This window comes from Carcharodon carcharias, chromosome 11 (assembly GCF_017639515.1).
Source record: "Carcharodon carcharias isolate sCarCar2 chromosome 11, sCarCar2.pri, whole genome shotgun sequence".
NCBI lineage: Eukaryota > Metazoa > Chordata > Chondrichthyes > Lamniformes > Lamnidae > Carcharodon > Carcharodon carcharias.
In genome coordinates, this window is record NC_054477.1 from 129,486,190 (window position 1) to 129,508,523 (window position 22,334).

At 43.4% G+C, this 22,334-nt stretch overlaps 1 protein-coding gene across 1 annotated transcript in view; it reads right to left on the reverse strand.

Moving 5' to 3' along the window:
- Window positions 1-6,289, reverse strand: part of LOC121284092 (glypican-6-like) — a 1,135,979-nt gene extending 1,129,690 nt beyond the window's left edge. The window contains exon 1 of the mRNA XM_041199159.1: window positions 5,642-6,289. Coding sequence (XP_041055093.1) covers window positions 5,642-5,801 — 160 coding nt within the window. The 5' untranslated portion in view covers window positions 5,802-6,289. The remainder of the gene's footprint in view (window positions 1-5,641) is intronic.
- Window positions 6,290-22,334: the final 16,045 nt, after the last annotated feature.

The window sequence follows — 22,334 nt, forward strand, 5'->3', positions numbered from 1 at the left end:
TCATAACTTCATTGGCCTAATTTATGTTGTTTTATTTCTGCCACCATTATGCAGGGCATATCAAATTCAAGATTGTCTTCTTAAAAGATGCGGAAACAAGACTGGCGAATTGTACAGTACCTCTGTCTGAGTGCCTTGTGAAAAGCTATCAGTTCTTCATTTGCAAGTTGTTTTATTTCAATGTTTGCCATAGTCCTACTATGGAATTCAGCAAGAGAAGCAGATGTTGATAGATGGAATTTGAACTTGTGCATCTGACATATCAGGAAAGATGCTGTTGGAAAATCAGGTAGATTGAATTCCAGAGAAGCAAACAGTCAATCCAAATTAAAATCTGAGAATAAGCACAGAGTTCCTAAACTTTTGATCAATCTGCTGTATGCAGAACTCCTGATCTAATCACATTAAAATATAAAAAAAATCTATTTTATGCGGAAAATAAATCCTAATTCTGCACAGTTGAACAAGAAAACTTCACCCAGAGGCACCAGGCTCATTTTTGTACAAAGTATTTTTTTGTTAAGCATTTGCTAATATTTATGTTTGGCTTGAACTGTTGAATGAATAACTAAATGGTGATACAAATATCTGCTAATTAACTATTTGTGTCTGCAGGCTATTACAATCCTAATCCAAACATAAACCATGCTGACAACAAAGTGATTTGATTTTTGAAATTCAATTATACAGTCGCTTGATAGTCAGAATTTGAATATTGTTGAATAGAGACATATTTTCAAAAATTTTATTCTTGCACTTATCAGAACAAGCACATAAATGCTAAATTTCAAACAATCACAATAATTTGTATGACAGGATCATTTGAAATTTGGCATTCTTGCAGTTATTCTGATGAGTGTAAGATGAAAATCATCGGCAATATGTCCCTCTTTACATCAAAATTCAATTATCCCCAATGATCGATCAATAATAGTTCATACATTTTCAACACATTTCATCACTTTGCATTGTTTTCATGATTATGCTACACAACATTCTATGTTCTACACGTTAAAATTACACTAGATAGACATAATTATTGTCTTTAAATGAACCCAATGTCTCACGTATTTGATTTATAATAATCAGTTCAATGATCATAGCCAGGATATTGTAAAAACAATGAAGAAGAACAACAGCTACTTCTAAAACAAGCCTTCTTCCATGACCACAGCGCAGTATTTGTCTGCAAAACCAGAAATAAAATTACTAAAGGCAATTGCTCAGGATCGAGTAAATTCTGAGCTTAAAAATCAAAACACATCAATGAAAATCTCTTCGAATTCTTTTCATTTAAAGGGGTAAAGGAGCATGGAAATACTTACTTTTGACAAAAATAGATATAGCAACTTAAAACCCATAAAAATAATCAGTTAATACATTGCCCTTCTCTCAATTAATTTCTGCATAGTTGATGTCATGTTTTATCTGTGCTCTACTTCCAGTAATTTTATTGTATTCAGGTTTTTTCCTGACAAATATTATACTTTACCTCTGCAAAAAGGAAAATATCCATTTGTTTTAGAAGTAGCTTTTTTAACTCATTGGTAGACATTGTTAAAACAATCTTAGAACAGATTATTATTAATCAACCACATTGCTACCTCTAGCAGTTTTGCACCTAAATTTTTCAGCCTAAATCTGCAACTGCAAATTACTAACATAAATGCTGAAAACTTGCATGGGCTGGTCATTTGCATGGAGGAGGGGCAATGAAAATGATGAAAAAGTGTTTCAGCAGGCATATCTCCAAAGTGGAGCAAATGATCAGATAATGATGAGATACATTGTTAGCTGCGAATCTCTAGAACTTCCCTTTCCTTAGTTCTGATGAAGAGTCATTCGGACTCGAAACGTCAACTGTATTCCTCTCCGCAGATGCTGTCAGATCTGCTGAGTTTTTCCAGGTATTTTTGTTTTTGTTTCAGATTTCCAGCATTCGCAATATTTTGCTTATAATCTCTGGAACTTGCTGGTCGATTTAAGCTACTCTTCCATCTGACTTGCTCAAATGGCATCTTACCATTTGCCTCTCCATTATTTTGAAGAACTTGCTCTATTTGTACATTAACTGCCCATTAAACTTGCCACAGAAAGGTAAGGCTCATAATTAATGGTTCAAGCACTCTTTTAATGATGTGATCATTGTCAATGACTGCCAATCAATCGTTCTGGCCCAGAAAGGAAACAATTCAAACCACGGAGTCTCATTCCTGCATCTAGTAAATTGTTCGAGATTTTTAATGTCTCCTTTGCTGTCTATCTTAATTCAATCTTTCTTTCTCTTTAGTTCTTTCTCTGTACTGATTTGACTCTAATTCACATTCTTTCTCCATCATTCCACTGTTTCTTTCACAATCTTTAAATATCACTTGTTGAGATAGCCTGTTGGTCCCGCTGTTTCCCCAAGTCCCAGATGCCCTGTTGCACTTGCCATAGCTTGCACTTTCAGCAAGTTTTAGTACAAAAAACTTCAAGTTGAAGGGTGTAGTAAATAATCTAACTAACAGTGCATGCCATGAGACGCCCTGCTCCAGCATGGTTTGGGTCATTATATTATTAATAATTCTGTGGGTGAGTATTGCAACTTCTTATCTTGCCAATTGCATTACACAAAGACAATTGACACAGTCATGTCAATTATGGCAGCTGCCGGTCAGTTTTACCTTCTGTATCATAACCATCCAGAGAAACATGTTAAAAGGGTGAATACTATAAACTGCCCATCTTCAAACTCTGCATATGATCCTGTGGCTCTGGTCACTCAGGCCCCGCTGCTAGGTTCTGCCACGTTTCTATTTAATTCCTGAGCTCCTGGGCTCTAGCCCTACTCCCTCAAAGAGGCAGATTAAAAAAACACCAGCCTTTACCAACAGCAATCCATTAGGATAATATAAGTTAATAACAACTTAGTCAGTAAGTAATTAACCATTTCCCAGATCAATAATGGTGTGAAGACTTCACTGTTGTTTTACTTACTACTTTTTGAATTATTAACTTGCCACACAGTGCAGTAAGTTAAGCCTATTTATTGCTGAAGTTAAAGTTAAATTATATATATTCCATGTAATTAAAAATTTCTACTGGTGAATAAAGCATTAAATGTCCTAAATAATGGCTATTTCAGAAACCTTCTTATCCTCTACTTTATCATTGGTTCAGCTTGTGATTGTGTTGAGTTGTCCCTTTTTTGTTTATAAATGAAATATAATTTAACAGTATTCAGAAATGAGCCTAATCCATGCAAATCCATAGGCAATGCCAGAGGAGATCCGCCAGCTTTTAAACAGATAGAATGTTACAGGAATCTCAAACAACTTTCACACGTTCTTTCAAAGCATTGGCAGAGTTCAAGTATAGGAATACCTCCTTCATATGAAGAAGTACAACACACTGCTAAATCAAAAAGAAACTGCACCCAGTAGATCCATTAATTGAATGCTCATAATTGAAGCTCATGATAAATGCACAGCTCTCCATTTACCACCAGGCCACCACCACTTCACAGACATAATTACACAGCCTGGATTAGTGCAGGGAACCACAATGGGTATGGGCACTCCAATGATGCTCCTCCTCAAAGTTTTATTTGCCAATTTCAGCATTTAGAATAAAAATCAACATGTGTTCTACATGAAGTCTGTTGAACAGAGTCATGAATAACTATAAATGCTCCCTGTAACGGACAAGAAAAGGAATCTATTACAGTGTTAAACAATGTAGGTTCTTTTATATCAAACAGTTCTCTATGAGGGAAGGTGGCTGATCTGGCTTCCCTAGGATTACTGAGAAGATACAGCTGATAGTGAGCCTATAGCAAAATTAAGAACAGCTGGCATTATCCCTATAATTAATTTTCCATATTTCCACTATTTTAATGTTAAAATAAATTCAAAACGTCTGTGTCACATCTAAATGTCTCTGTGTATACAATGAGCGCCAGTTATTTTATCTGAAATACTGTCCAAAAATTGATCAGTGCAGCTATAAATAAGAATTACTCCTCATAAAGACAGTTGGATATAATTTGTTTTCTGAGCTCATATTTGGAAGGCTATCAACATGATGTATAAACAATATCAGTGCCAACATTTCAGTAGCCTGAATAGGTAGTGAATGGAGCCCAATGGAAGCACAGTTAGAAATATCAAGAACATTCTCCCCTCTGGAAATTTGGAAGCATTACCATCACAGCAACCAGAGATTTCCTACAAAAATCTGATGGAGCAACCTGTTCACCAGATTCTAATGGCAATGCTAAGCATATTAGTGTAAATCTGCTCAAAACCACAGAATAAAAATAGGAAGTAAAACAGTATACAATTCTTATACCCAAAGTAGTGGGCTGACAATGGGGGGTACTTCAATGTGTGATACTAAGCGATATTAGTAAAGTAACTTTGGTTGAAAGCACAAGCATTTGTACTACATGTGTACATTTGTAATCATTATTGATTAAAAAGTAAAACTCTCAGGTTTTAATTTACATTATTTGACTTACAGAACATGTCTCTTTTGAAAATATAAACGATATCCCTTCCTATTCCAGGATTACCAGTATCAGCATTGATTCTAATTTAAGACAGTCTCAGTTACCATTTCATAGTATTATTAAAATACCACTGAACTGTAATCTGCTTTAAAATACAGGAGGAAGCTTAACTTTCAATACAGACAAATATAATTTCCTCTCTTCAGACTTGTACAGAAAGTTGGTCATACGTTAGAAGTGATCAGAAACAATACTAAGATATAACCCACCCAGATCCATTCGTGTATTTGCATATTCAAATCCTTCTACAGCATTTCTGTGCCTCGCCACCTAGATCACCAGACACAGCCAATACTAATATTGTACCTCCAATGTTATACATCTATTTTTCTTAGTGACCCCATTAACTCAACTTTGCTGTAGGCACATTCTACTGAAATACTAAAAATGTATAAAGAAGGAAGCACGCAAAAAGTAATATTGCACAAAACTCTTTGAAAATTAATTAGTGCATGTAGATAGACACTTAATGCTTGGACCCTACATGCACATATTGGCCCAAGACCCACATGCACATTATAAATCCCCTTGCCTTCCTTCACAAAATACAGTCCACAATTCAATATATAAAACAATATATTAGGCTCATTTTCAGTAAAGTTATTCTCAAATAAACATGGACCTGCAAATGTTTTTGAAGCTTTTAATTACTGTAGTACTGCCTCAAGTATTGGCAAGAATATTCTTTGTACCACATGATCGGTCTTGTGTTCGACATCTAATAACTAATTAAAGGATGATTTTCAGCCCTGGTTACAGTACAGAGAAAAAAAGTTGTTGAGCGGGTAAAGTCGTTCTTTAACCATTGGGCGATATGAAAACCTACAGCTACTGACAAAAAGGTGCTGCCTTTTCAATTCTACCTTGTAATTCAAATTTAAAACTTCAGAGCTAAACTCAAATAAGAGCTGCGGTATCGTTCTTTCGTTCTTTCAATAATAATTAACCACAGCTAAACTGAATGAAGTAAAAAAAAGGCTCCAACTTGTGGTGCACCTTCAAATGCAGCACTAAGTTTCTGGACCATTTCGAGTGTGTAAGTTAGCCGCACTATAGCAAGGCTGCTGTCAAGGTTTAAAGTGTCCTTACCCGAAATCTCTTGGTAGGGGATGTTGCTGAGGCTGAATCCTTTCGCACTGTAAGCTTGTCTCACCTCAGAACAGGTCCGAGCTTTCGCATCAGCCAGAACCGAACCATAAAACACAGTTAAAGTGCAAAGCACTGCCAAGAGAGCAGAAATCCAAGACATGGTGTGTGCACACAGATGTTGAAAATACACTTTTTAGCCCCAGCCCAAACCCGTACGAAGTCCCCTTAAAAGTCCTGTCAAATACCGCGCTGGGGAGCTGAGGCGAAGTCTCCAGGTAGCGGTCGCTGATTTCCACGAGATCTCCCCCGGCCGTATATTAGGATATATGTACATACATACGTACAGATATATAGTCCAGGGTGACTACTAAAAAGGCAAGAAGTCGTCGCTTTTTCCTCTACCGATCCACTCTGAATGTTGCAGAGCTAAGCCCACCCTCATGGATCCTTAAGTGTGGATGAAATCCTGATGTGTGCCTGATCAGTGAAGTTCACTCGGACAGGCTGAGACTGAAAGCTCGGAGTAAGAGAGATCCTGGGATATAAAAAAACCCTCCGCCTCTGGATGCTCACAGATCCTAGAAACAGGACACAAGGCAAAACCCGGACTGGATTATCATGTGCAATTCGCAACAGAAGGAAATAAAGCGCATGTCAAATTCCTAACCGTATCTTCTCTATTCTTGTCAGGTAAAATCTGTTCTGCAACAATACTTCACTACAAACAGATTCAATTGCAGTCTAGATTTAAACGGACATTTCTAAACTTAATTTTTAAAGGGGTGGCTGACTTCTTGCTGGTAGTTAGTGAGTAAAGGCAGTTCATGGAACTGCTAAAGACCTGCTGCGCTCTGAAACTGGCTTAATGCATGACTGCACAGCAGCAGCCTGTGAATACAGACCTGCTCTATCCCCTTCAGTACCACCCCACCCCCACTCCAGAGCTGCAGTGGGAAGATAATTATAATGTTTATTTTAAAAATGTCACCCTTTTTCGCAAAAAATAAACTGGCGTTGGTTTAGTGCCTTCGCATACACATCGTATTCCACATGCAGTGATTACTTCGAAGTGCAAACACGGTGTAGGCAAAGGCAGCAGTCGTTGCAGCAACAGGAGCCTACAAAAAGCAATGAGATGAATGACTGGTTAATCTTTTTTTTATTGGTGTTAGTTGGGGGAAGAAGGTTGCCAAATCAGAGAGCAGTGTCCTTGTTCTTTCACAGAGCTTGCTACAGAATCGTTAGAATCTATTTGAACTATCAGTCAATAGGGCAGCTGTAAAAATGCTGCAACCTCCAATACTACACTGACGTGTTATCTCAGATTATGAACTCAAGCTTCCAGTGTAAGCCACAACTTTTTGACCCAGGAATATTCAACAGAATAAAGTTGACACAAGGAATGTTTGGCATGATGGGGCAAAGGGGTGGGGGGTGGAGATAGGAAAGGTATAGGAGGGCAAGTGGAAAAGGGGAGGAGCAGAAGAAGGGGGAGGTCAAGCTAGGGGAAGACAAGTGGAAAACTGGAGGGGAAGGGGAAATGTGAAAGGGTCAGGGTGGAGGAACAGGAATGAGCCGGGGGGAAAGGAGGAGTGAGGAAAGAGGATTAAGGTAGGGTAAGTGAGTGCAGAAGTAAGGGTGAACAGAGGAGGAAGTGATTAGGGCAGAAGAAGTGTGGGACAGGGGAGTTAAAGGAGAATAGAGATGGTGGAATAGCCAAAGGGAGGAATATTGATGGGGAATACGGATCAGTCAGGAAATAGGAATGTGGAAATAAGAAGAAGGGAATGGGAAAAAGGAAGAGGAAGGTGGATGTGGAAAGGTGGATGTGGAAGGGAGAAATGAATGGGGCAGAAAATAGGGGAGAGTGGAACAGGGGAACAGGAGGGAAAAAGACTTGCACTTATTTGCCTTTCATGACCTCAGCATGTCTCAAAGTGCTATACACCTAATGAAGCACCATTTCAAGTGTTGTCCTTGTCATAATGTAGGAAATATAACAGCCAATTTATGCACAGCAAGCTCCAACAAAAATGATCAGATAATTGTATTTCTTTAGACATGTTGCTTGAAGGATAAAGATTGGCCAGGGCACTGAGAATAACACAACTGCTCATCTTCAAAATTTTGCTGAGGGATTTTTTTAAAATAATCTGAGAAAACAGACAGGGCCTCAGTTTAACATCTCACTTGAAAGGCACACCTCTGACAATACAGAACTCCTTCAATACAGCATTAGAGTATCATCCCAGGTTTTGTGCTCAAGTCACTGTACAGGACTTCAACCCACAACTTGCTAGGTCAGAGACAAGAGTTCTACAAACTGAGCCAAGACTGATACCTGACAGGATGTGAAGTGAAAATGCAGGGGAGGTAGTAAGGAAAAGTGTTGGGAAAATAAAAATAAAGAGAAAACAGAGAAGAGAATAGGAAGGAAAATAAATAGGGGAGGGGGAGCAGAAGAGGTATGAGGAGCAACAGGGAACTAGCAAGGAAAGAGAGGGAAGATGACATGAGGAAGAGAAGAGAGATGGTTAGAGGGATGCAGAAAGGGTGGAGGAATACAACAATACAAGTAGCCCATTTAGTTCCCAGAACCTGTCTTCCCATTGAAGGAGTTGATAGCTGAGCTGTAACCTAACTTCGTATACTTGCCTTTGTTCCATATCCCATTAGATCTTTGGTTAAAATAAACCTATCAATCTCAGACCTAAAATTAATAATTGACTCAGCATTGAATGTATTTTATGGAAAAGAGTTCTAAATGTCTACCCTCATTTGTATGTTTCTTAATTTCATTCCTGAAAGACTCTGCTCTAATTTTTAGGCTCACTCCCTAGTCCTAAATTCCCCAACTAGCAGAATTATTTTCTCTCTATCTACCCTACAGTTTCCACCTAATAACTTCAAAACATGGACCAAATCACCTGGTAATCTTCTAAATCCCAGGGAGTATAGCCCTAGTTAATGTAATCTCTCCTACGAATTTAACTCTTAAGAGTCCAGGTATCATCCAGTCTATCTTTCCAAGGCCAAGGAAATGGAGAGCTGGGGTAGGGGTGGAAGGGAGGAAATAAGGGATGTAGGTGAGGGAATCGGATGCTAGAAGGGGATAAGAAGGACTTGAGTTTTTGGATCTGGGGTTCTGGATATGTTACATGAAGATGCTCACCAATTTAGGAGGAGACCATAAGGAGAAGGACTCTGATATTTTCTATGCATGGATAGCTCGGATACTTCATGGTATTTTAGACATTTTGTGCGTGGGTGCTCAGTTTTTTTATGTGGCTGTTTGGATGTGTTTCCTGATATATATTAATGACCTGGGCCTTTGTGTACAGGGCACAATTTCAAATTTTGTGGATGATATGGAACTTGAAAGCATTTGCAAACTGTGAGGAGGATAGTATAGAACTTCAAAAGGATATAGACATGTTGGCGGAGTTGACGGAGATCTGGCAGATGAAGTTCAATGCGGAGGAATATGAGGTGATTCATTTTGGCAGGAAGAACATGGAGAGGCAATATAAAATAAAAGGTAGAACTCTAAAGGGGGTGCAGGAGCAGAAGGACCTTTGTGTATATGTGCATTGAACATGGCAGGACAGGTTGTGAGCGTGGTTTATAAAGCATACAGTATCCTAAGATTTACTAATAGGGACATGGAGTACTAGAGCAAGTGGGTTATGTTGAACTTGTATAAGACACTAGTTCGGCCTCAGGTGAAGTATTGCATCCAGTTCTGGGTGCCACACTTTAGGAGAGATGTGAAAGCATTGCAGAGAGTGCAGAAGAGGTTTACAAGAATGGTTCCAGGGATGAGGAACTTCAGTTATGAAGATTGGAGAAGTTAGGACTGTTTTCCTCTGAGAAAAGAATGCTGAGAGGAAATTTGATAGAGGTATTCAAAATCATGAGGGGTCTGGACAAAACAGATATGGAGAAACTGTTCCCACTCATGAAAGGTTCGAGAACGAGAGGCTCAGATTTAAAGTAATCGTCAAAAGAAGCAAAAGCGATTTAAGAAAAAGCTTTTTCACGCAGTGAGTGGGTTAAGGTCTGGAATGCACTGCCTGAGAGTGTGGTGGAGGCAGGTTCAATCGAAGCATTCAAAAGGGAATTAGATTGTTATTTGAAAAGGAAGAATATGCAGGCTTATGGGGAGAAGGCAAGAAGATGGCACTCAGTGAATTGCTCTTTTAGAGAGCTGGTGCAGACGCGATGGGTGAATGGCCTCCTTCTGCGCTATAATAATTCTGTGATTTTGTCTTTTACTTAGGGGGTTTTTTTGTACATAGAGGTTTGGAATGTTTGTGTCTGGAAGTGTTTCAATTTCCTGTGTGTGCAGAACTCATGATTTTCATATACAGAATCACATGTTTCTGTGAATTCATATCCACACTCACTTGCTGGTTATGACTGATGTAGTATAAAAGGTTAACAGATGGGATATGATAATGTATGACATGGATGATAATATATCATTGACATTGGTCAGTCATGTGTTAGACTTTCAAGAGAGAGATTGGAATACCATGCCGAGGAGTAACATGCCTACTCTGCAACCTGTTTAGATGTAGTACTAATAAACAAGTGTTAAGCAGATACCAGAGTATGACTACAGTCTATCCACTAACCAAGTACCATGCCTAGTGTCCGTAGATAAGAAGGACCAACCCAGTACATGGTGGCAGCAGTGGAGACATTGATGTAAAAACTACATTGGTATTATCCAAGGAACCACAGAATGAAGAAAACCTTGATCACCTCTCATAACAAATTGACAGAAGTTAGGCCAGATGTTGCAGATACAGTAGGCTGCAGCAGATGATGACCATCCCCATAAAGACCTCCTGGTCTTGAATTGGCTCTTCCTAGAAGAAAGTGATGAGGAAGAAGCCTAACTTCATGAAGAACAGAGAGATTCATAACTTCAATCTCCACCCAGGGTCTAGTGGATGGTGTCTCTGTGAAAGAAAGGAAGCTGCTGCTGGTTGCATAAACGTTCTCAGCTTCTGAAGGCTGAATTAGCACTGGTTCTAAATAAAAGTTTGAAGATTGTTGCATGAAAGACAGTGAGTCATTCAAATGATGGGCATCATCTGGTTTATCAAGGTTTCCTAGAAGTATGTCAACATCGCCACTCAATAAGGATGCACATTTATTGTAAAAACATAGACAGAATCAATGATCTGTCAGCCCTTGGCAATGAGCAATAATCCTGCCTATGATTGGAAGGTCTGTGCTTCCAGGACCTAGTAATTTAATTTCTGATGGATGAAGGATCAGTGGCTGAAGTCAGTCAAGATCACCTGCTCATTTGTTCACAGCAGCTCCAGTATCAATTTTAGAAATGGCATTGAAGCCTTGAACTTGCACTGCAACTGACCAAAAATCTGGACTAAGACTCCCAACCTTTCCTTGCAGCACTGAGTGATCCATTGGAGGTTGAGGACCGAGAAGATGATTCGTCCTTCAGGTTGATTGATGCACTATATGAAGTCTCAGTTGTGCTTTTAGAGGAATCAGCTGTGTTTCAACTGGCTGAGCAGCATTCAGATCTGAATCTACCAATGTATTGTCAAGCCTAACTCTTGTTCTCCATGAAGAGTCTTCCAGAGCAGATGCCTTGCCTGAGTCTATGTCAGAGTTCAAAGAGGATCATACTGCCACAGAAATGGTAACTTCCAGGGGTGAAAGTCAATTGTCACCCATACTTCAGTCCCAGCTGAAAGTCTTCTTCACTTTAGACCTCTGTGTCAGCACAGAAGCTGCAGCAGAACCTTTAGCACCTCTGAAGCTGCAGAGACCCGTACAGCAATCTTGGATTAAATGTTATATGCCCCCAGTGGGTGTGTTTCCCGTGGGGGCAGGGGCACATAGAATGGGGTGGGCGTCTATCCCACCACCTTCCCGCCCACCTCTGAGCTCTGCCCCATTATGCGAGGGTGGGGAGCTGGCAGGCACTGAAATTGGCAGCCCACCCACAACATTAAAATGACCATTAATGGTCAATTAGGTTTGTTATCAAGCTTATTGACCCTAATAATATGCTGCCCATGCCATGATATGTTTGGTATGGGCAGCAGGGCAGGAGTGGGAAGCCCGATTTTTAACCTCAAATGGGTAAAGGGCGGGAAGGAAGAGGGGGTCACTCTTCAGGGGCGGCCCCCTTAGACTGAACGCCCCCTTCTTTCCTACTCACTCCATCTCTTAAACCCACCCTCTTGCCCCCACTTTCTCTCTCTCTAATGCCCCCAAACCCTCCAAGCTGAAGATGCCGGGCTTACCTGCTCCAGATCCCTTGGGCTTCTCTGTTCAGCAGCACTCCTGGCACCTGCCACTGACGCCTTTCTGGCGCTGCAGGGATGGATGGAGCTGCCAGTCAATCCAATTGGCTGGCAGCTCCAGAGGGCGGGACTTCTGCCCCAATGAGTGGCACAAGTCCCACTTGACCCTTGTTAAAGAGCCCTGCAGCACTTTATTGCTGCAGGGTTGGTCGGCGTGCCGTCCTCCCCCTCTCCCGTATTATTCCGCCCATTGTCTCGAGTTAATCATCTATAGGAAATTTGTCCCATTACAGAAAATGATGCTGTCCTTTTTCCATCAGCAAATCCTCAGCAAATTTTCCCATTGCCCGGAGTGGATCAACCGTACACAGAGAAACGTGTAGCTTTCTTACCACTGCCTGTAGGAAATAGACTGTCCCCTCAGAATATCATTGGGAAATCATCTCTTCATCCTTTCCTGAAAGACTTACAGGAATTTGGTCATTTTTTTCCCTTCATCATTTAAGTCCATTAAAATCTCAGCTCTTCACTGCCTTTTCAGTATATGATGCAACAGTGAATGACACGACTGTGACAGCCTTCCCTGGAGTTTGAGACTGAAGGTCTTTCCCTGTGTGCTTTGAGAGAGCAACAGGTTCCTCTGAGTGCCCTGAGTTCTTCTCTTCTAGTCCCAGAGGGTCCAAAGGTGGATGTTCTTCAGTCTTTTCTCTTAGATCAGATTTTCATTGGAAAGCGTTCATTGTCCTTGCAGATCTATCACCCTGAGCCTTATTCTCTGCTTAACAGCAATGATGCTAAATTGCTGCTTAATTCTGCAGATGATACCAGATGCAGAAGAAAGCCCTCTTGTATCCAAGACCTCTTCCCTAAGGGCTGACAGAACTGTGGGAGATTAAATCCCTCAGGACTGTGACTTGGGAGGGCAAGAGTAGGAGTTGGAGTTGGGTAGAATCTATAGTTGTCCAATGGGAGTTACAGAAATACAATGTAAATAGTTAAAAGATACATACGAACATGGAACAGGAGTAGGCCATTTGGCACCTGGTCCGCCATTTAATAAGATTATGGTTGATCTGATAGTAACCTCAAATCTACATCCCGCCTACCCCTGATAACATATCGCCCCTTGCTTATCAAGAATTTATCCACTTCTGCCTTAAAAATATTCAAAGACTATGCTTCCACCGCCTTTTCAGGAAGAGAGTTCTAAAGACTCACGATCCACTGAGAGAAAAAATTTCGTCACATCTTCAATTTAAATAGGTGACTCCTTATTTTCAAACAGCAACCCCTAGTTTTAGATTCTCCCACAAGAGGAAACATCCTCTCCACTTCCACCTTGTCAAGACACCTCATCTTATATGATTCAATCAAGTCGCCTCTTCCTCTTCTAAAGTCCAGCGGATACAAGCATAACCTGCCCAACCTTTCCTCATAAGACAACACTCCCATTCCAGGTATTAGTCTGGTAAACCTTCTTTGAACTGCTTCCTTAAGTAGGGTGACCAATACTGTACACAGTACTCCAGATGTGGTCTCACTAGTGTTCTGTACAACTGAAGCATAATATCTGTTCTTTTGTATTCAACTCTCTGTGCATTAAATTATAACATTCTGTTAGCTTTCCTAATTACCTGCTGTACCTGCATATTAGCACTCTGTGATCCAAGCACTAAGACACCCAGATCCTTCTGCATCTCAGAGTTCTGCAATCTCTCATCAGTTAGATTAAATGCTTCTCTTTTATTCTTCCTGCCAAAATGGACAATTTCACATTTTCCCACGTCATACTCCATTTGTCAGATCTTTGCCCACTCACCTAACTTATCTATATCTTTTTGTAGCCTCCTTATGGCCTCTTCACAACTTACTTTCCTACCTATCTTTGTGTCATCAGCAAAGTTGGCAACCATCCCATCCATCCCTTCATCCATGTCATTTATATAAATTGTAAACAGTTGAGGTCCCAGCACTGATCCCTGTGGCACAGCACTCATTACATCTTGCCAACCTGAAAAAGGCCCTTTATACCTACTTTCTGCTTCCTGTTAGCCAGCCAATCTTCTATCCATGCCAAAATGTTACCTCCTATACCATGAGTTTTTATTTTCTGTAATGACCTTTAATGTGGCACTTTATCAAATGCCTCTTGAAACCTAAGTGTAGTGCATCCACTGGTTTCCCTTTATCCACAGCACATGTTACTTCCTCAAAGAACTCCAATAAGTTGAGTAAATGTGATTTCCTTTTCACAAAACGATGTTGACTGTCTGATTACCATGAACTTCTCCAAATGCCCTCCTTCATTGTTGTTGAAGATGGGATGGTATAGTTGGGGAGAGGTTAACAGGTGGGATATGCTAATGTATGACGTTGATGATGATGTATCACTGACATCGATCATTCATGGGTTAGACTTGAAAGAGAGAGAGAGAGAGAGAGAGAGGCTGGGAAGCCTTGGCGCAACATGCCTACTCTCTAACCTGTTTAGGTGCAGTACTAATAAACAAGTGTTATGTTAAGCAGATACCAGAGTTTGACTGTAGCCTGCCTACTGAGTACCACACCTAGAGTCCATAGATAAGAAGAACCATCTCAGAACAACAGGGTTATGTGTGTTTCAGCTCCAAAAGGTGGGACATTCCTGCTGTACCCTAAAAAGCTTTTTGATCTGAAGTAACAAAAAGTATTCCCCAAATACAGATTTTAAACCAAATTGCTTAATTACTTGTTGACAGTTGTTGATAAAGTCATCATCATAGATTCCACTGTTATCAATTCCTTGCACAATGCAGGATGGGTGCAGCTCCAATAACACACAAGAAGCTTGACACCATCCAAGGCAAAGCTTGATTGGCATCCTTTCCACAAGCATTCACTCCCTCCACCACCAACGAACAGCGTCAGCAGTGTGTACCATCTACAAGATGCACTGCAGAAACTCAGCAAGACTCCTCAGGCAGCACCTTCCAAACCCGCAACCACTACCATCTAGAAAGACAAGGGCAGCAGATACGTGGGACCTCCACCTCCTGGAAGTTCCCCATCCCCATTCCCCAGCCACTCACCATCCTGACTTGGAAATATATCACCGTTCCTACACTGTCGCAGGATGTACCTACACCACGTGGCTCACAGCAGTTCAAGAAGGCAGCTCACCGCCGTCTTCTCAAGGGCAGTTAGGGATGGACATTAAATGCAGGCCTAGCCAGCGAAGCCCACATCCTGTAAATGAATAAAAAAAGACACAGAAACGGAACAAAAAGCTTAACAGCATTGTTGAAGTCGTGAGCAGGTGCACTGAAGTAATTGAGCCAGTGAAAAATGATTTATGAATCAGTGACGACATTGCGAGCTGCTCTGTGGATACGGTTGCCAACTCTGATTGGACATATTCCTGGAGATATCAATACATTACTTCCCACTGCCAACCACCCCCGTCAAATAGCTTGTTTTACCCATCTCCAATATATTTATAAAATAATGAAGAAATTGTTCAAATAAAATGAAAAAAACACACGATTTTTTTAATGCTCCTATGATTTTTCTTCGAAGTTGCTTTGAACAGTGTCATGCCGAGTGAAGATATATCATGGGCTGAATTTTCCCAGAATTGCACTAAGTGCAGTTGTGGGTTGGTAAAATGGAGTCCTACCCGCCAATGAAGATGGCGGGTTTTCACGACTTATCTCCCCGAGCCCACTTCATTATATATTCACTCCTGCGAAACATGCTGCTTCCATGGCGGATGGGCTTTCATTCGCCCGCTCTCCATCACCCCACTGAAACATCATGCCAGCCACCACCTTCAAAAGGCAACCACCAGCAAAGCACTCATCACCACCAGCTCACCACTGCTGCCCGGGAGACATGGCAGCAAAGGCAAAAAGATTGCAGCCCCACTCTTCAACAAAGGGTCCCTTGAGCGACAGCTGGATGCCATGGAGGCCCACTGGGAGGTGCTCTGCTCCAGCTTTGACCGCAGGATGGGTAGCAATGTCACTAACCCAGCTTGGGAGGTAGTGGCAGTGGTGGTCAGCGTGAACGCCCTGAAGTGGAGGACAGCCTCTGTGCTGCAAAAGGATGAATGATCTCTTCTGTTCTGCCAGAATAAATCACTCTTTTCATCACTCCCAACTCACACATTCACATCCCCATCACATAGCCACAGGGATCTCATTCACTGCCAGTGCAAGCGACATCACCGTTCACTCTTTCTCACACACTGTCATTGTTCTCATCCCGTCCATGGGACCACTCACCACCCACAGATGTCGGGCATACTTATCAACTGGCCCGGCAGGCGCCTGATACACTCTCCCATCCCTATCCATGCAGGACAAATTGGCTCACAACAGGAGGGAAATGTCACAGACAGGTGGAGGGATGCTGGAATTCAAAGTTCTGACAGAATTCGAGAACAGAGCCATCCAGCTGGCCAGCGGTAACCCAGACCGGTCCTGTGCTGATGGTGAGGTCAGAGCTGCTCTACCAAGTGACAATCCAGCAGTGCAACATCCATCAGACAACCATGCTGTGAGTTATGTGTCCTCTTTCACAAGCCACTTCCTTGCACTAATTATCTCCCTTTGCTTCTACAGGCACAGCTGGGAAGCAGCTGACGGTGTCCATGACCCAGGGCCTCCATGCAAGCTCCAAAGAAACCCCTGAAGAGGAATCTTAAAGCAGATCCCTGAAGTCAAGTCACAGCGCTCACCCATACCCTCCACTAGCACAGAGACACACATCTCAGTGGGATCTAGCTTTAGAGTAGCCTTGGGATCACAATCTGGTGAGCACATCACACTTTCTGATCCACAGCTGATGGAGGCAAGGACTTCCCAGGTCTCCGGCTCTTGGAAGACTGCTGGAGGCCAGAACATTGCTGGATCCGAGTCAAATGACGAGCCTCTGGACTCGATCATGTCACAGTTGCTGGAGCTGCAAAGGCAAGCTAGAGAACAACAGGGAGGGATGTCTGCTGCACTCCTCAGATTGCAAGGCACGATGGAGAAGTCCGATCGTCTTCAGGCTGAGGTAATAGCGCTGGCATTGCAATGCACCGAAGTCAACACTGGCAGGATGGCAGCTGCCACGGAGACCTTGGTCCAGGACATCACTCTTGCATGGCTGTGTGGGCTTAACTCCATCGCTGATGCCATAATTGGCTTCCAACAATGTGTGCACGAGAAGGGTGCTGGACAGCTCGATCTCCAGCTACCCCTTCCACTCACAGAGTCAGCCAGGGGCCCTCGGGCACCCATAGGGAGGAGGATCAGCAGGTGCACATTCCAGGGCCATCCACCCAGGTGACTCTGGGAGAGACCGAACAACCTGACCCCCCTCTTCCTGTGACCTCTGCAGTTCCAGCTTTACAGGCCGAGGAGTGTGCCACTGCTGCACAGCAGGACCCCAAAAGCAGGCCGGGGCCCTCCAAGTCTCGGCCCTCCAGAGGACACCCACCAAAGTCATCACAGACAGGGCGTCACAGTCAGCTGGCTGCCTCCACCTCTGCTGTGGACATCCGGGGAGCACCAAGACATAGTGGCAGAGTTAAGAAAGTTAAGGAGAATTAATTGCACAGCCTGAGCATGGGTTGTTAATCACTTGTACATAATTGTCAATAAACTCCTAAGAATGTCACCTTGCCTGTGGCTCCTTGTTCTGATGAATACTGTTCTTGTCACTCAGATGTGAAACCTTTCTGCACAAGATAAAAGGCAGGCTTCTCAGTCCAGGGCCTCTTCCCGGTGCTCTGTTCAGCCTTCAGACCACAGTGATGGTTCAGCCTCACACTCCCTGGGAACATTACTGATGCTTGCACCTTGGCAGTGCTGATCATTGCTGCCAGGATATAGTGGGCAGGTGCCATTAGGTTTTCTCATACTTCCTGTGTGATCTAAGGTTGGACTGGCCCTCATCACACCAGCATCTGTGACCAGTGATGCTGTGCACCAGCTCCTGAAGGGCTGAGGTGCTGAAGACAGACACAGCATCAGATGCTAAAATTTCATGGCTGTGTCTCTGAGATGGCCCTGATCATGGAGTGCAAGCGAGCTGCCCTTGGCCAGACAGGAGTCAGATATTCTTAGAGGCTATGTGAAGATCAATGGAGTGTCCTCACTGCATGTTGTCATTATCCTCCTGTGATTGAGTGACTATTAGGGCCTCCACTGCGTCTCCATGACAGGAGCATTCTCACAAAGGGTATTGGCGCTGCCATAAGCCAGACTGAAGTCAAATGTTCACAACTGCGATGTGAGGATCTATGGAGACACCTCACTGAATGTCGTCATCATCCTCCACAAATCTGGAAGAGGGCCTCCCGAGTGTGCTTGCCTCTTCTAGCCAGTGCAAGACCCTCATGGCCATCGTCGTCACCACCGAGGACCCCTCACCCTCATCCCCATCAGCTTTCTCCTCATTGGATGAAATGTGCAGCTCCTCCATCTCCTCCTCAGCCAGCTCCTCACCCTGTTGCAGCGCCAGATTGTAAAGGGTGCAGCAGATGATGATGATGCGTGACACCCTTTGCGGACTGTATTGCAGAGCTCCACCAGACCGGTCCAGGCACTGGAACCACGTCTTCGGTATCCTGATGGTCTGCTCCACCAAGTTGAGGGCTGCTGCAGGAGCATCATTATAGCATCACTCTGCTGCAGTCTGAGGCCGCTGTACAGTTGTCATCGGCTACGGTAGCCCTTGTCACCAAGGAGCCAACCCTGCAGGCCCTATGGACCCTGGAAGACTGCAGGGATCTGCGAGCAACTCAGGATATAGGCATTGTGCACACTGCCTAGAAACCATGCGCATACCTATAGGATATGTTTCTGGTGGTTGCATACCAGCTGCACGTTCAGTGACTGGAAGCTCTTGTGGTTGATGAAGTCCACTGAGTGTAACAATGGAGAACTGCGCGCTACATGAGTGCAGTCAGTCACACCCTGCACATGTCGGAATCCCAAGATCAGGGCGAATCCAATGGCCCTTGCATCCTGGCAGTCCCAGTCCCGGGTGAAATGCACAAAGTTGTGTGTCATGGATGCATTTGTAGTTGGTGGATTATGAAATCCCACAGAGGTCACCTGTGGCCCTGAAAGGAGCCACTGGCATAGAAATTGAGCACTGTGGTCGCTTTTGCAGCCACTGGCAGTGGATGCCCTCCATGTCCCCTTGGCGCCGAGACCTGCACTAAGTGGCAGATGTGAGCCACTAAGTCCCTCGTCATGCACAGTCATCAGTGGCACTGGTTCTCATTCATCTGCAGGAATGGCAGGCGGTGTCTGTACACCCTGGGTGTCGCTAGGCGCCGAACAGCCATGGCTTGCTGTCACTCCTGGGCAGCGTGTTCGAGAGCCCCTGCTGCCTCGTTTTCATGAGGTTGCTGCTTCTGCCTTTGCATGGCCACGAGCCTCAGTTGCTCTCTCCTCCCTCTTCTATAGTCTCTGTAGGTCATCAGGCATACAGCTAGGTCACCAGGATCCATCATCCTGATGTGGTCATCCTGCAGCATGAAAGAGAGAGACGGACGTGGTTATCATGGGTGTACAAAGCACCTTTCCTGGCCCTCTGTGACTGCCCCTTAACACTTCCCAGAGAGTGCTGGTCATCCCTCGGATGGCCAGAGATGAGCGCGCTGCATGGCTGCCCTGTCAACCTGCGACATGGGGGACACTGGTCCAAACTGGGATGCTGAAGTTGCAAGGGGCTGTGAGCGCCTCCAGCAGTGACTGCTACATGGCCAGTGATGACAAGGAGATTGTACAACTTGTTCAGTCCAACTGCTCCGTGGTCCAATAAAGTGGCGGCAGACTTGAAACCTGTGCTGGGGGCATGGGAAGTGGTGGGGGGACGGGGGTGCTGTGGTAAGGTAAGGAGCGCTTGGTGACCCTTTGGTGCCTCCGCATTGCTTGCATGGGTGGGCAGGCTAGAAGCCTGACCCCAATCATATCACTGTGGCTGCGCCTGATCTATCTTAGTTGCTGAGGCATGCCCAGTTCATACAGATGTCTCCACTGCGTGGCCACTTCACTCACTTACCCTGCCCCCACACCTGTGCGCGGGATGCAGCACTAGGGCAGCACTTGACGCCCACCACCCCCCCCAGCAGTCACCTCTGAGGCTGGCCAGCACTTGCCCCCTGATACCCCCAGCAGTTGTCTCCGAGACTGGCCAGCACTTGCCCCCAGATACCCCCATCCCCTCAGCAGTCGCCTCTGGGGTTAGGCATTGGTTTCCCCAGCCCCCGGCACCCCGGGGCCTGTAAACAACAGGTGAGCTGAGAAGAAAGTTGCTGCTCACTCACTTCAGTTTCCCCAAAGTGAAGGCCGCCAAATGCATGTTGCCTGTGTGCTGCTGTGAAACACATCCCATCGACGTGGACAGACAGTGGGGTTCCAAGAGCCTGGTGGGATGGCCTTTTAATTATTTGCTGATGTATTACAATTAGTTCCCCGCCAACCAATGGTGGGAAACGTGGCCTGCCGTTGCTGGGCTGAGCGGAAGATCACGACCTGCCTTCACGTGAAGCAGGCCGTGCCATATTTTCCATACACGTCACCTATCATACCCGCCGCCAGTGGGCTCAGAAAATTCCGCCCCATATTCCTAGCTTTTAAGATGCAGACTTTATTCAATGTGAACTCTTTGAAATTAACTTTTGCTTTTTAAAATGAACCATATGTTGCTGCAAAGATGGCCACTAAAGGTCAGGTGACCTGCCCTGTGTATTTAAAAACTGATTCACTGTCTAACAGAGACAAAAATGCACATCACAGGCAAAATGGTGTTAACTACACATAACATGAGATCATCAAAAGACATTCTTGAATTGAATGGGACTTTTTTGAAACAAAGAAGGTGATTATCTTAACCCATGCCCCTCCTGCTTCCGCTCAGGATGAGTTTCTTAAAACAATAAACCAGGATCCGGCTAATCAACCTAAGGTCACCACCATATATGGAAAAGGAGCTGAATTCAGCAGCCATGTTTATCCCTTTATGATTTGTTATCTGCAGAAAGACACAGTAGCAGAAAGAGCAATAACATCTATGCCTTCTGTGTCAGAAATTGATAACAGTGAAATCTATGATGATGACTTTATCAACAACTGTCAACAAGTAATTAAGCAATTTTGATTTAAAATCTATACCTTAAGAACTGGAAGCTGTAAAATTGTAAGGTCTCCAAGCCTGTTCCTTTTCAAGTACACCAATACAGCAAGTGAGACTACAAGCAGCTAGCTTTGTGACCTGCAGAAAGCCCATCTCTTTGAGACAATGCTGAAAATAACTGCGGCATATGACTTTGGCTGTTGAGGGGAGATGTCTCCTTCATCAGGCCTGGGTTTTCCAAAACAAGCCAGTCACATGAATGATGAATTATTCTTTTTCCTTGTAACCTGCACTATTTTCTTCAACTGTACTTTCCTTGAGTGTGTTTGTGTGTGAAATTGTGTACACCAGTTCCATAGCACTTGATTTTGGGATGGATGATTGAATAAACAATCATCTTTCTTTATTTGCTGCTGGTTACTCAAATTGTCCACACACGCAGGGGTTAAAAACACACACATCCTCTCAAAAGTTTACTGATTGTGGACAGTTGGGAAGGGAACAGGGATTTTATTTTTCTTTATTCTTTCATGGGTTGTGGGTGTTGCTGGCAAAGCCTACATTTGTTGCCCATCCCTAATTGCCCTTGAATTTAACATTTAGAGGGTAGTTAAGAGTCAACCACATTACTGTGGGTCCAGAGTCACATGTAGGTCACATTGGGTAAGGATGGCAGATTTCCTTCCCTAAAGGAAATTAGTGAACCAGATGTGTCTTTACATCCATCAATGATATTTGTCATGGTCACCATTACTGAGACCAGCTTGGTATTACTGATATATTAATTGAATTTAAATTCTGCCATTTGCCATGTGAACCCAAGCCCCAGAGCATTAGCCTGATTCTTTGAATTACAAGTCCAGTGACTTTACCACTATGGCACCATCTCCAGCTGGATTTCAGTAGTTCTCTCATCTTGTCCATAACAGCAGTTATAAGGAAATTAGTTTTTAATTCCTGGAGACTGCAGTACGATCTGGAGGCTTGACAACTCTATCTGTCCATTGAATTGTTGGGTACTGGTGCAAACTGCCTTTAATATATGCCTCTGTAACTAAGTTGATCATCCCTGTAAGTATAGCCCAGTGGAATAAAACTCATGCATATACCTGCTAAAGTAAAGGTCCAGGATTTGCTGCCAAAATAATGGTGAGTTTAATGATGCTCAGTATTATTAATGTGTTAACCATTCAGCAATTTGTGGTGAGAAAGTGAAAGAGCTCACCTTCAACCTCCCTGTAAGTTTCATAATATTGCTGCATTTGCACATTAATTGGCAATGGATCTTG